The 15,627-nt window shown below is 35.9% G+C and overlaps 1 protein-coding gene across 4 annotated transcripts in view; it reads left to right on the forward strand.

Moving 5' to 3' along the window:
• Positions 1–15,627, forward strand: part of ATP2C1 (ATPase secretory pathway Ca2+ transporting 1) — a 117,838-nt gene that overhangs the window by 49,793 nt on the left and 52,418 nt on the right. For all 4 annotated transcript variants that reach the window (XM_082654261.1, XM_082654262.1, XM_082654264.1 and 1 more), the window contains 6 exons: positions 2,615–2,725; positions 4,175–4,291; positions 7,087–7,176; positions 9,173–9,208; positions 12,427–12,488; positions 13,053–13,161. In XM_082654261.1, the coding sequence (XP_082510387.1) occupies positions 2,615–2,725; positions 4,175–4,291; positions 7,087–7,176; positions 9,173–9,208; positions 12,427–12,488; positions 13,053–13,161 (525 nt within the window). The remainder of the gene's footprint in view (positions 1–2,614; positions 2,726–4,174; positions 4,292–7,086; positions 7,177–9,172; positions 9,209–12,426; positions 12,489–13,052; positions 13,162–15,627) is intronic.

The following is a 15,627-nucleotide window of genomic DNA, read 5'->3' on the forward strand; positions in this document are numbered from 1 at the left end:
CTTACCTGTTTGGTCACTTTTGTGTCCCCAGTACCAAGAATAATAAGCATCGATTATGTGTCAAAGGACTGAGTGAGTGAGTGGATGAATGTTGGCCATCTTTAGTGCTTCACTCTCGCCGTGCTCCCCCTTCCTCACACGTTCAGTTCCTTCTGTTCTTCCATCCCCTCCCTCAGGCAGCTTCTTGCCTCTCACTTCCATAAGCATCACTTCCTCATCAGACCTTTCCTGTCCTGATTGTAGTCTCTGATTGCAAGCGCCCTTAGCCGTGGACTCCTTCATAGTAGTGATCATATCAGTTTCCATTCATTTTTGCTATTCTTTGTTAATACCTGTCTTCTGTTTCCCTCCAGTTGCACTCCTTATTTTGCTCTCTGTTAAATTCTAAGGGCCTAGCACAGAGTCAGATTCTCAAGAAATGGCAGGTGTTTGTTAAAAGAGTAAATGAATGAACAAATTAAAATATTCTTATGATTTATATAACTAACGACCCATCTGAGTTGGTAAATTTCTGTAACATTTGCTTAAAAAGAAAATAGGATTAAAATTTAATGATTTCATAATTTTAAGTTGATATAGAGGCTAGTAAGCATAAATACAGTTAACATCACTGCTTTTGGCCAAGAATTTACTGGGCTGTGGCCTCCCTCTGTTGTGGAAACCGGTCCTTATCATGGCTGGCCATCCAGCCTCTGCCACCACCCACAGCATCTGGCACTCTTCATTCTAAGTCCTGAAGTTGGTCTGCTGTAAACTAACCCTTTGGGTTTGGGGTTGCCCTCTTGCCCTTCATATATGTAGAGAGTTATCTTATCCTTTATTAAATGAAATATAGTCTCACTTCCTTCTGTTGAGATGTTTGAGCTCTTTTGGGCCCATGTAATGCTCCTGAGGGATTTTATGTAAAGTGTGTTCCAACATAGACTCTATTTATATACCAACTACCAAAGGGTAACTTTTAAAAAAGACTTTTATTAGTAAGGCTCTTGAACTGGAGGTGGCAGTTTCCAATATATTAATGATATGTTTAATAGAAGTATGTCTAATAGAAGAATTACTAGCCTTAATAATTTATTGAGCTCATTATATTATTGAGTATGTGCGTATAAATATTAAATAGTTTTGGGAGAAAATAGCTATTTCAGTGTTTATTACTAGTGGGTCAAATTATGTATTAATGGATGTAATCCTCAAACAACTTTAGGCACTATCCTCATACTATATATGAAGAAATTAATGTACGTGAATCTTAGAAATAAAAGATTTTCTTAATCTCATTGTCACTGCAGGCAGTGTAAACATATTTGATCCTTCTTAATGATTTCAGAAGATAAAATAACCATGTCAAGAAAGGTAATCTGTTTCCAATTTCCTCAGAATTTTTGGTCACTAGTATCTTCTCATTAAAAGAAAAATACTTTATGCTCTTTTCTTTAAAATACTTAAGTATTTAACAATGCCTTTGTAATAGATGAGATTAGAAAATGTGTATATGATTGTTCCAGAACTTGGATGCATTGGGAAACACTTTTTTTTTTTTCCATAGCTATTTACTGTTTTTTTTGGAGTAAGTACAAAGTTTTTTTTTTTTAAATGGATACAGGTCTCTATAATAATAATTTAATAATAATAGAAACTTAAATTATTATTTTTTTGACCTTATTTGTTGTCTTAAAGAAGTGCTGTCTCAAAAACAATTTTTAGGGAAATATTTTATCCTAAATATGTTGATTATCCAAGGTTGAAAACATTTCACCTGAAAGCTTAAAGATTTGTATCTTGGCAATAAGATGATCACTTCACTTTCAGTATTGTTTAAATCAGTGCATGTGTGGCAGCTGAAATGTTTTCTTCTCTAAAGTTTCAGCGTGGAGCTTTTTCTCCCTTTCTCATACTTTTTCAAAACTTCTTGTCTATAAAGATTCAAGTCTGGATTGGGGATTTATTTCTAGAAATGTGTTAAACACTTTTCTGTAGACATTTGCTTATGAAGCTGCATCAAGTAGGTGCCATGGTTACTATCATCTCTGTGACTCATTCTGCTTCTTCACAACCCCTTCACTCACCTGTGTGTCCTCTGCTTGTCTGGTTTCTCTGCTTTCTGTTTCCCCTCGTTTGAGAATGGGTTTGTAATTCTGATGTTCTGTCATGGTGCTTCGGTAGAGTAGCCTGGTGTCCTTTCTGGATAGTTAAGAAATGAGCTGGTCAACAGGAGTAGTTAAAATGGAGCAAGCTTAGCTGTTCCTTGTCCCTTGCGTTAAACATAATGAGTTTAGAGGATTATGACTCCATGTAATCATTGGGATCTGCTAGACAGGACATCTGTTTTACTTTTTACTCATTACACTGGTGTAGAAATAGCATTTTTTTTTAATGTGAAAATTATTTTGTGTTCTAGCTAGCACTGGTGACTTAATTTTTGAAATGTGCTTTCTGGAATAGCACATACTATAAAATTATCTTAATAGGACTGGATACTCATTATTAGTCTGAAAATATTTGTTTTCTAACTGTGAAAAAAGGTTTCTGGGAACGTTTGAATTTTCATTTATTCTAGACCGCATTAGAATTGTTTAGTATATTCAAATATTTTTCCTTTGGTTTTATTTCCTAGGTTGCACGTTTTCAAAAAATTCCTAATGCTGAAAATGAGACAATGATTCCTGTATTGACATCAAAAAAAGCAAGTGAATTACCAGTCAGTGAAGTTGCAAGCATTCTCCAAGTAAGTGCTTGGTGGGGAGGAAGGGAGTGGATAGTAGAATGAGTCACTTAGACCCTATAGATAAGTGCTATCTGGTAGAATTTTCTGTGATGACAGAAATATTCTGTTCTGCACTGTCCAGTGCAGTAGCCACTAGTTAAACATGACAGTTGAGGATTTAAAGTACAGATAGTTTAGGGGAGGAACTGAAATTAATTTAATTTAGTTTTTATTCATTGAAATTTCAATAGGTGCATGAGGCTAGTGGTTACCTGATTGGACAGTGCAACTCTAGATCATTAATATTGCTAGGGACTATTTGTGCTTTGTGAGGATTAGTTGGATTAGGAAAATAATTTAATTACTAACATAAGTAGAGTTAGGAGTTTATCTTTTTTTAGGTGTTTTCTAATGTAAAAGCTAAGTGCAAGTTCAGAACTGCAAATAAACTTTGCTTATGTAATTTAATCTCTTCCTAGTTTTAAAAATCACAATCTAATGAAACATGAGGAAAAGAATATTTAAAATTCTTCCTTCAGAATTTACATATTTTAACAATGGCATTAAAAACATCGGTTATCCTTTTCTTGAGGTTTTTTTTGGGAGGCGAGTTGTATTTATACTCTGTTTTAAAACCACTTACTCTAAATATATTTGTGTCACAAGACTATTAGTGAACTCTGTTATAAAGCTTTTGGCCAGAGAAACTTAATTATTTTAGAGATGCAAATAATTTATTCTTTAATGATAGTTAAAATAATAAATCACGAGAGGCAGTGACTGAAGAATGTAGGTGGTGTTCATAGGGCATAAAATGTCCCAAGAACCAGTTAATGTTAACTTCATTATTTTGAGTAATTTAGGAACCACAGATTTTCTGCTTGGAATAAATATACAGTCCAAGAACAAAAGGTAACACCAATCTCAGAATTTTGATAGGCTCAGAGAGCAAGAAACATGCATGATCTTTTGGAGAAACTAATTTTAGAAAACAACAAGACAACAGTGAAAATGAAGAAAACTAGTTAAAATGTACTGGTATTTTGTTTTCTGTACATCCTGACTGGTTTGTGTTATTTCTATTTCTCCAAAGAGAATCATAATTTTTTTGTTTGTTAAACTCTATCTTGTTGCTTACATTAAAATTTTTTTTATTGAGGTATAATTTATATAAAATACAGTGTACTCATATTAAATATACAGTTTGCATTTTGACAGATGTAACCACCACCACAATTAAGATGTAGAAAATTTTCATCACTCCGAAAAGCTTCCACATGTTTTTTGCAGCTAATCCCTCCTACTGCTCTGGCCCCAGGCAACCACTGATATGCTTTCTGTCCCCATAGATTAGTTTTGACTGTCATAGAAGTTCCTGTAAGTGTGATCATACGTATGTACTTTTTTTGTGTTTTCTTTTTTTTTTCTCTGCTAATATTCTCAGTGACTTTTATGGGTAAAATCTCATAGGCTGATCTTCAGAATGGTCTAAACAAATGTGAAGTAAGTCATCGGAGAGCTTTCCATGGCTGGAATGAGTTTGATATCAGTGAGGATGAGCCACTATGGAAGAAGTATATTTCTCAGGTGAGATATTTTTATTTTCTCCTGCTGTGTAACTTACATGTATTTTTGTAAATGTAGTTGTTTACTTTTGTGAAGTTATTTATGGAGAAAGGAAATAATTTTTTAAAATGTTTTTTACCTAAATTTTTTCATTTGTTAGAGTTTATTGTTACATTGGAATTTCTATGATTTTAGTGTACAAATCTTTAAGGACATATTACATGGAGGTGATACTATTAACAGTAGTTTCCTTTGCAGGTGTCTTAAATATTTTTTATTATAGAAATGCTAACTTTTTTAAAAGTAATATGGCTAGCTTAGAAAATTAGTAAAAGTTAGGTCATTTGACTGCCTGGGTACAAGTTCCACCTTTATTTCTTACTAGCTCTGTGCTCTTTATTATCCTCTGAGCCTTATCTATAAAATGGGGATAATAATCTTAGGAGATAGTAAGCTATCAGTAGATTATAGCTATTTTTAATTATATTTTATTAATGTCCTAATCTTTTCAGAAAGATCTACTGTAGGATTTTTCTTATCTTTATGACAAGTATATTAGTGAAAAGCTAAAAAACTCCTATGGGGCTTCCCTGGTGGCGCAGTGGTTTAGAGTCCGCCTGCCGATGCAGGGGACACGGGTTCGTGCCCTGGTCCGGGAAGATCCCACATGCCGCGGAGTGGCTGGGCCCCTGAGCCAGTCTGGAGCCTGTGCTCTGCAACCGGAAGAGGCCACAACAGTGAGAGGCCTGCGTACCAAAAAAAAAAAAAAAAAAAAAAAAACTCCTATGGCCAGTTTTCAAGTAGTAAGATTAGTTTGCCATACAAATAAATTCTTTTTTTGGGGGAGGGGGTACGCGGGCCTATCACTGTTGTGGCCTCTTCCCGTTGCCGAGCACAGGCTCTGGACGCGCAGGCTCAGCGGCCATGGCTCACGGGCCCAGCCACTCCGCAGCATGTGGGATCTTCCCGGACCGGGGCACGAACCCGTGTCCCCTGCATCAGCAGGCGGACTCTCTAAACCACTGTGCCACCAGGGAAGCCCCAAATAAATTCTTTTTAGTGAAGAAACTTTCTAATGCCTTCTAAGCTACAGGTTCTTTTTTAAAAATATCATCGTTTAACTTTTCTAAAGGGCCTTGCTTGTTAATGAACCAAAATTTATCATTTTTAACTTATTTAAATGAATTTGTCTAAAGTAGAAAAGCTGAATTTTTAGAGAAGAACCTTGTATCTGTCTTGTTTTTATTGGAATATTTTTTATATGTATATTTGTATTCTCAAATTTACCACATTTCCACATTACGTAAAACTTCAGAAGTTTACTCTGGATTTATAAATTACAGTGATTTGACTTATCATTAGGCAATATGATTTTTAATGTTTTGCTTTCTTGATCCTGTTTCAAAGCTAGAGTTACCTGCATCATGAGATTGCTGTGAGAATGAAATGAAATAGTGCCTGTAATGTAGTTAAGTGCAAGCAGTAATTAACAGTAAATATCAGTTGTTAATCATAAAGCACTGGACCACTCCTCACTCCTCTGCAGAGAACACTGAATTTGTTGTTCTGCAAACATTTGGAGCCTGCCATCTATCAGGTGGTTTCCTTAGTACCACGGCACAGCTGGTTTAGGGTGAAATAAAATGATCATGGGCCTTGCTCTCAAAGTGTGGTGATAGCAGCTAATGTTTGAGGGGTTTGTAGTTTACACAGTGATTTAATATACATTCTTGGTTAATGCTTACCACAGTTTTTGGTACAAGGTAGGGAAGTACCCCCAGGGCTTAAAAAATTAAGGTCACACAAAATTGGAGCTGGATTCAGACCCAGGTACTCTGGCTCAGTTTGTGTGTAGTTTGTCAACCCTGAACCACATTGCAGTTGTACTTTTATTTTGCTGGAGCAGTGATTTTCAATCCTCTGTGCATTAGAATCACTTGGGGAGTGCTTTAAAAATGCTGAAGCCTGGGCCCTGTGCCCAGAGATTCTGATTTGATTGCTCTGGTGTGAACCTGGGCATTTGTTGGAAACTCTTCACGTGATTCTGATGTGAAGCAGGGTTGCAACAGCTGTGCCAAGGAATGGAGCCATAAAGGGAGTGGGAGGTGGTGGCGTCTAACTTCACAGTTATGATATCCAGGGGCTGAGGCTCTCTGCTGGGATGGATTCTTCGCAAAGTTACTTTGCAACTTTGACGGCGATTGGCACCGTTTCATCAGAGGAAGGCACTCTGGCAGCAGAGCTCTGACGTTTAACTAGGATGTCCAACTAGAAGAATTTGGGGTGGCTCTGGTGCTTGGTCATTTAAGAGCTGCCTGATTGAGTTGGTGCTGTGGTTTGTTTCTTTAGATACTTTTCTCTCTGCTAGCTAGATGTCAGGAAAACCAGTGTTGGGGAAATCTTCAGCTTCTTCTGTGGTGAGGATCTTACTGTCTGCTCTTAGCTGCCCCGCCCCTCCCCTGGTGGGGGGTGGTTATTCCTGTGGTGGGTGGGTCAACCACAGAATTGTAATCTACACCCATATACTTATAGTATAGGAATGCTGAGGAATGTTTGGAATTTATAATTTAGGTGTTCTACCCAGTGCTTAATGTAAACCTTTAGCTTCAAAGTTATATTCCATTTATTCTAGCCCGGGTAGAAATTCAGAACAGCTTATAGTATACTAAAAATACATGTGTACTATAAGGAATTGATAAATTCTTAGTTTTAAGTAATAATGCCCTGATAGTTGTTTTTTTTAGGCTTTTGCTGTGCTGGTGCACAACTGTCTTTCATACAAAACTGTTGAATTGCTGTTTTTTTTTCACTTTCAGTTTAAAAATCCCCTTATTATGCTGCTTCTGGCTTCTGCAGTCATCAGTGTTTTAATGCATCAGTTTGATGATGCTGTCAGTATCACTGTGGTAAGAAAAAATATATATTTTTAAAAATTGTTAATCATATAAATTAGGATTGGCTTTTATTTTAGAAAATGAATTGAGACATGCCTTAATGCTTCTTCAGATTTTTTTGTTAAAATCCAAATTCTGGTTTTAGTTGCAGTGATCTCATGTAATGTTCAAGGGTCTGTGATTGGCACCCTAGAATTATTTAACAATCCGATAATTTCACAGATATGAAATATTTTATAATAATTTTCCAGTTAAATATTTATTTTACTTTCCAATTGAGAATACGTTTGAGTAATCGTGAACTGAAGCCTGACATTTAAAAAATTAAAAGTATTATTTAACAGTGTACTCTGTATTTTATTCTTTCCAGTTAGGTTATTCTGGCCTTCATCTTTTTTTTTTTCCTTGCCCTTCTGTTTCATTGTAGTATAAAAATTTATAGTAAGTATAAGCATTGATTAAAGCAAGTGTGTTAGGCTTAAGAACACAGTAGAAATGAACGTAGAGCTGTGATTCACCAGCTCTTGCTTGTGGACTCCCAGGAGTCTCTGAGATTCTTTTAAGGGAGCATATGAGGTCAAAACTACTTTCATAAAACTAAAAACATTGTCTTTTTGCTATAGACATTTGCATCAGTGGCGCAAAAGTGATGACGGGTAAAACTGTTAGAGCTTCGGCTTGAATCAAAATAATGGCAACAAACTAGTAGTCATTGTTTTCTTTCACTGTTTGTTTCTCTTAGCAGTGTTTTTGATAAAACAGTAAAAATTAATTTTATTAAGTCTTGATCCTTAAATATATACCTTTTTAATGTTCTGTGTGATGAAATGGGAAGTACGCATTGAAGTATGATGGTTGTTTCAAGGAAAGGCTGTGTGCTGAGCTGAACTAGCCTTTTACTCGAAAGAATGACTGATAGACAAACTATGGTTATTAAGACTTGGATAACTGGCATACTTTTTTTGAAAGTGAGTGGCATGAGCCTATCACTACAAGAAAAACAACTGACAGAATTTGTTGCCAATGGTAAAATTCAAGCTTTCAGTGATAATTAGAATTTTGCAAAAATTTTATGCATTATTTTATGCTGGACAACTTCCCAGTATTTAAGACCTTATTCTAATAAGATCAGTAGTGATTTTAGTGAATGTGATTTTTTTTTTAACTATTATGAAATGTGTCAACACTTGAAAGATTTGAATAACCAAGTGAATCAATCTTTTCTAAATGACCAGTGCATGATGATACAAAATGTTCGGTGACAAAAGAGCCATGAAACATGCAAAAGAGATCAGTAGATTTTAATATAACAGATTATGAAAAGTTCATTGATATAGTTTTAAGTTCTATATTGCAAATTACTTTTGAAGTAACAGTTGTCTAATTTTGGTGTAGCTAAGAATAATATCCATAATCATCTGAAAAGGCTTTTAAAATACTCCTCCCTTTTTCAACAATATCTGAATGAGGCTGAATTTTGTTCATATACTTCAGGCTAATCAACATATCAATAGATTGAATGCAGAAGCAGATACGAGAATCTGGCTTTGTATTAAAGCAGACATTAAAGATAGAAAAATTGAAAACACTGCCACTTTTCCCACAATTTTTGGGGGGGAATATTTTTCATAAAAAATGTTGTATGTTAACATGTAATGGGCTTACTTTTTTTTAGATAATAAGTAGAAATTAAAACTGAGTGATTGAAAATGTATTTAATATGGTAAATATCAATAGCTGGAAGTCACATAAACAAAAGCTGGTCCTCTGTTTGTAAGAGCATAAAGGGATCCTGAGATCAAAGAGTTTGAGAAGCCTTCCTGGGGAGGCAGGTCCCTGTCACCTGTCCGTTTTTCCCCACAGGCCTCAAGGCGGAGTTGTGATTCCTTCCCTGGATGTTTTGTGCTTAGTGTCTGGTGTCTTGGGGCTGCAGATAGAGTCAGAAAAATAAGATATGATTAACAGTTATTACAATGTCTTATTTAAAAATGTTGTTTGTTTTGTTTAGGCAATACTTATCGTCGTTACGGTCGCCTTTGTTCAGGTGAGTAAGTAGCCTATTTTGATGACATAAAAATGGTATTTTAGTTAATTGCTTAAAAAATCAAGGTGGTTTATGTTAGTTAAAATGTATAGTTAATGGGTATGTTGGTCAGAACAATTTATTCTTTGTTTTTGAAATAATTTCAAAAACAATAACTCTGCAAGGAAGTTTGTGGAACCACCTTGACTGCTTTGGTTTAGGCAGTGGCATGAAGAAATCTAGTTTTTTTTTGATGATGTTAAAGATAACTGAAGCAGATGGAAGCAAGAAGTACAGTAATAGAAATAAAATCCAGCAGTAGGCTTTTAAATTTTTTCCAGTTAACAAATTGGGCCAGAGTTCAAATTCCTCATTCCTCAATGGAAGGGATGTTCTGATCTGGATTGAACTCCCTGTTCAGCATAGACATTGGAACAGTAAAGAAGATATATGAAAAGGAACCCCCTTTAAAAAATTAATGTGAATAATGTGGAGATAATGTCTGGATTTCTGTTGACCAGTGTAGATATAAATAAAAACATGGGCTTAGTTTTATGTTTATTTAAATATCTGATAACTTCTTTAGGTTTTAGAACAGTGTTGGCAGGTGTCATTTGATTAGCTAAAAGTTTTAAAGCATGGTTAATAAGACTAGAAGAATTATTCTAGTTTAGGGAAAAATTAATATGGCATTTGAAATTCATGTTAATTTGAATCTTAAGACTATATGTTAAGTGGCTGTGGTTATTTCCACATCTATGATTTATTCCTTGGGTATTTCCTGTCATCATCCAGTTTTCCTGTGGTAATCTCTAATTTAGTAATTTGTTTTATAGTCACCCAGTGTAGAAAAGCCGGTTTTAATCAGGTTGTCTGCAGCAAGTTTGTGAGTTGCATTAGTACACCATCAGGAATCCTGTATCTAGGGAATACTTTTGCTTAGAACAGATAAAAGTTGCCTTAGGGCAGGTGGCGGGTTAGTTTAGTAGAGGTTATTCCAGGCTGAGCCTCATTGGACACAGCTATTCATTTGGTCATGTGGGTGGTACGCCGCACTGGACCAGTAACTGGAACCCTTTTGCATCTTTAATAATGCTACAGATGTATGGAGTGGCTTGCTTCAGAAGTATTCTTACAGTATTATCACTTTGTATGGAAGACATTAGTAGCTTGGTAATAGCCCCTACTCTCAGAAAAAATCCCACAAAATTTCTATTTTAACGTACTCAGTGTGGACTTTTACACAAAGATAGTGTGTTACACACCTTAAATGTAGTGGCTGAAACCATCTGCCAAATATCTTTATGATAGGTTCATTTGATAGGTTCATTATTTATATGTGTTTTTACCTGTGTTTTAGGAGGAGAATGCTTTTTATTATTTACATCTGCCTTCCCCCCTTTCTAATCTCAATTTCCCATCCTCATTGTACACCCTTGCAGTCATAAAAATAGCTAATTGTTTCGTATAGTCATATATTGATGCCACCTTACAATAAATTTAAAATTTAACTTTTAGGTGTTCATTTGAGATGGCTGTCAAGTTTGTGTTGAAGGATCATTTTGATATAGAGGTATCTTTGTAGTTGTAGTGAGTAAAGGCTAAGAAGTCTGAAGAGGGAGGTAAAGATTGGGCAGCTTCTATGTCATTTATTAGGATCTAGGAGTAGTGAGTGTTTTCTAGCCTTTTATGGAATTTTTGGTTAAAACTTCCAAATTCCTTAATATCCTTGGTATGATTGGGGGAGGGGTGTCTTTGTAATTTTTTTTTAAAATTGAAGTATAGTTGAGATGCAGTATTGTTTCAGGTGCAGTATACAGTGATTTGATATTTGCATGCATTATGAAATGATCACCATAAGCCTAGTAACCGTCTGTCCCCATACAGAATTATTGTAATGTTCCTTATGCTGTATATTACCCTGGGTGTCTTGTGATTTTTATATTTACAGATTTACCTTACTCTCACATTTGTTCCTCTTGCTTAAGTAGTAAAGACAGATTTAGTTCTAAGTTATTCATATACAGCTTTGTGTTTTCTATTTGAAAACGTTTGTGAAAGGTGTGCAGTTTTGATTAGTGCTAGCACTGCAGTCATTTCAAAACACCCCCCGACTTTCACTCCCACTACTCTCCCTACCCCTTCTTCTCCCTTTTTTTTTTTTTTTTTTTTTTTTTTGAGGTACGCGGGCCTCTCACTGTTGTGGCCTCTCCTGTTGTGGAGCGCAGGCTCAGCGGCCACGGCTCACGGACCCAGCCGCTCCGCGGCATGTGGGATCTTCCCGGACCGGGGCACGAACCTGTGTCCCCTGCATCGGCAGGCGGACCCTCAACCACTGTGCCACCAGGGAAGCCCTCTTCTCCCTTTTTAACCTTAGATCAAAAGATTGGTGTACTTAGTGCAGACATGAGACAAAAATAGCAGTGATGTTGTGTGAAGCAAGACAGCCCACATTACTGAGGTGAAGGTTGTCTCTGACTCTCAGCTGTGATTGTATGGTTGGAGGAAGGCTGGAGCCTCACAGTTAGGGCCCCTGAGAATTTCCTCTTTCTAGGTAATTCAGTCATGGGAAAGGGTAGGGCAGCCACATCTCTCTCCTTGTTTAACTTACGTTCTTCCCACGAAGATTTGTTTCACAAACCTTGCCTTGGGCTTGAATCCTCAACACCAGTGTTGTTTGCAGTTAATTGTCTTTGACTTCCTTGGTCATTAAACACTAAAAGTAAAGTTATCTTAATTATGAGGCTCAATGATCTTAACTTTTAATGACTGAAAACTACTTTTTGGACACACTAATCAGTTTTCTTCACTTTCTTATAAGTAACTTGACCTTAGGTTTGCACACTGAATATTGAAATAGAAAATTGAGGGACTTCCCTGGTGGCCCAGTGGTTAAGACTCGCACTTGCAATGCAGGGGACGTGGGTTCGATCCCTGGTTGGGGAACTAAGATCCCACATACTGCGTGGTGTGCCAGCACCCTCCCCAAAAAATATATATATATAAAAAATTGAGAATACTTAATTATCAAAAATTGGTTACTATATATTTAACATAAAGGACAAGCTTTTATGGGTAGGAATATAAATGCAAGTAAAGAAAAAGATAAAAATTGGGAGAAATGTTAAAATAATGATTGGGGTCAATATTTAGTTAAGTCTAACATAGTATATGTTCTTAAGAATGTACATATTTGCATTTCTTTATAAATATTTTTTCTTAATTTTTTTTTTTAATAGGAATATCGTTCAGAAAAATCTCTTGAAGAACTGAATAAACTGATGCCACCAGAATGCCATTGGTATGATCCTTGTTTCTGATACGGATTTCTACTCTTAAAAGTAGAAATTAAATGTGACTATTACAGTGTACATTGTGGCCCAATATTTGTTTAAACATAAGGTAGAAACCATTAATCTGACATGAAAAATTCATGCCCTATTCAGTATAGCAAGTTGTACTATTAAAACTTTTGTTACTTCTAATTTTGAGATTCTTGAGACATGGATTTATTCAACAGATACTTTCTGTGTGTGACTGTGTGCCAAGCACTGTTGTGGGTGCAGTGATGTATAATCAGACCCTGGTGATTGAGAAGGTTGCTACAGTTTTCGCATTTTACATTTGAGCAACTGGAGAGCTTTTCCAGTGCTTTGTTTGTTTTTTTTTTTAATTCATCTGAGCATCTTAATTATCAAGAGCACAAGAGTAAGTCTTTTCTTGGTTTCTGTATTTGACTTATCTCCTTAGAAGTGGTGATAATGCAATATATTTTCCCTCAAGCAAGCCTACTGGAAGGAATTTCTTCAAATAAGTGGTCTGGCTTGCTTTCTTCCTCTGTGGTTGTTTCTGTTTCATGTTACAGTGTGCGTGAAGGAAAATTGGAACATACACTTGCACGAGACTTGGTTCCAGGTGATACAGTTTGCCTTTCTGTTGGGGACAGAGTTCCTGCTGACTTGCGCTTGTTTGAGGTGAGTTTGATGTCTTAGTCTGTTTGAGCAGCTGTAACAAAATAACACATAAATGTATTTCTCACAGTCCCGGTGGCTGGAAGTCCAGGATCAAGGCACCAGCATGGTCGCATCCTGGGGAAGACCCTTTTTCTGGTTCATAGCTGGTGCCTTCTTGCTATGTCCTCACATGGTAGAAGGGGCTAGAGAATATATCCAGACAAAACTCTTAATTCAAAAAGTTACATGCACCTCTATGTTCATAGTAGCACTATTTACAATAGCCAAGACATAGAAACAACCTAAATGTCCACTGACAGAGGAATGGCTAAAGAAGATGTGGTACATATATACAATGGAATATTACTCAGCCATAAGGAGAATGAAATAATGCCATTTGCAGCAATGGACCTAGAGATTATCATGCTAAGTGAGTAAGTCAGAAAGAAAAAGACAAGTATCATATGATATCACTTATATGTGGGATCTAAAATAGGACACAAATGAACTTATCTACAAAACAGAAACAGACTCACAGACATAGAGAAAAGGCTTGTGGTTGCCAAGGTGGGGGTGGGGGGTAGGGGAGGGATGGACTGGGAGTTTGGGGTTAGAAGACACAAACTATTATATATAGAATGGATAAACAACAGGGTCCTGTATAGCACAGAGAACTATATTCAGTATCCTGTAATAAACTATAATGGAAAACAATATGGAAAAATAATGTATATATATGTATAACTGAATCGCTTTGTTGTACAGCAGAAATTAACACAACATTGTAAATCAACTATACTTCAATAAAAATAAAAAAAATTAAAGAATAGTAACAGATGTATAAGTAATTTAATAAAGAAAGGAAACAACTTTTCTAATCTAAAAGAAGGCAAACAATAAGAAAGGAACAGAAATAGGAACATAGAATAAATAGATGGATCAAATAGAGAACAAATAGTAGGAAGAGCTATAGAACCCCACTGTATTAGTGCTTATTTTAATTGTAAATGGATTAAATATTCACTTAAAACACTGAGATTATCAAAGTGATATAAAAAGCAAATGCAATTTAAAACAGTGACATATCTAAACATTTTTTTTTCCCTTAAAATATATCTGTTTTTCCCATAGAGTCTTTTGAGGTATCCATGTAGTAAATCAGCAGATCTTTATGGAAATGAGTGTTAGGCATTGTGGGAGACACAAAGATGGTGTGATAGAGCTCTTGCCCTCAGAGAGCAGACTGTTGGTATACACAAATCACCATAAGATAAGATAGAACTGTGTAAGTGAACGAGAACTACAAAGAATGGAGTAGAAAATTTAGAGAAGGGAGAGGTTACTTCTGATTTGAGTGAAATGAGCATGCCTCAGACAACATTGCGCTGGTGGTCATAAACGAAGGGTAGTACTGAACAAAGATGCAGCAGCAGCTGTATGTAGATCCCTGTGAGTGTTCTGGTATGTGATTAGAGCTGCAGTATGTTAAAGATAGAAAACATATGGTAGAATCAGGGGGCCTTGGATATGAAGCTCCACTGCAGATTTTATTGGTTGGGATTTAGCTTTGAAGGTTATACCTAGCTGGCAATGATGTTACGTTTAATCCTGCCACCGTGTGTAGAATATGTTGAAGGGATGGAGTAAGGCACCTAGTATAAGAAGCCCTCATAGCCCATGAGAATGCCAGTCTCATCTGTTATTGGAATTGACATGTACAGAGCTGACATTCTTTGAATACCTAGTGTGTCCCAAAACATGAGCATTCTCATGTGGAGGTTATGGAAAGCCTGAAGAACATTTGGAGTTATAAGTACAAGCTTCATTTAATCTTGAAATAAAGAAAGGTCTTTCTTCCAAATACTTAAAATTTATCCTTAGAAAGATATCAGATTGCTTTAATTGTTGAGTGCAAATAACACAATACAGCAAGTATTGGGAATGTTAATTTTACTTTATTACCTTCTTTCTCCCCTTAGTAGGTCTTTTTGTATCTTTTTTACTCACTTCTTGTCCCTTCCTCCTATCCCTAATATTTGGTTAATGATAAGACCTTGAATTATTCTTCCTTAGAGATGTAGTAGGCCTGTCACTTGATATAAATCATCTTCCCCTCCCCCAAAGAACCCTAACTTGAATCCATGAAGTTTTTGTCACCATTTATTATGGAGTGCTTCTCTTCTAATTCAGAAGCAGACCTCCTCAGTGGGATAGTTAGAAGATGATTTTCCCATTGTTTGAACAATTTGAGCAGTATAACGACACAGAAGCTTTAAAACACCATTTGACTTAGTAAAGTATTTAAGGGTTTCATTTAAACAAGGGTTAATTGAGAATTATCTCAGATAATTGAAATTAATTTCTCATATAGAAAAATACTTGTCAGAATATGGATTAGTACATATTTTATCCATTCAGCAAATATATATCGAAGACTTACTGTGAGTTTAATAAGAGGGATTTTTGACATTTTAAAGCTTGATGATG

Source organism: Grampus griseus (assembly GCF_964374135.1).
Source record: "Grampus griseus genome assembly, chromosome: 5".
NCBI classification, from domain to species: domain Eukaryota; kingdom Metazoa; phylum Chordata; class Mammalia; order Artiodactyla; family Delphinidae; genus Grampus; species Grampus griseus.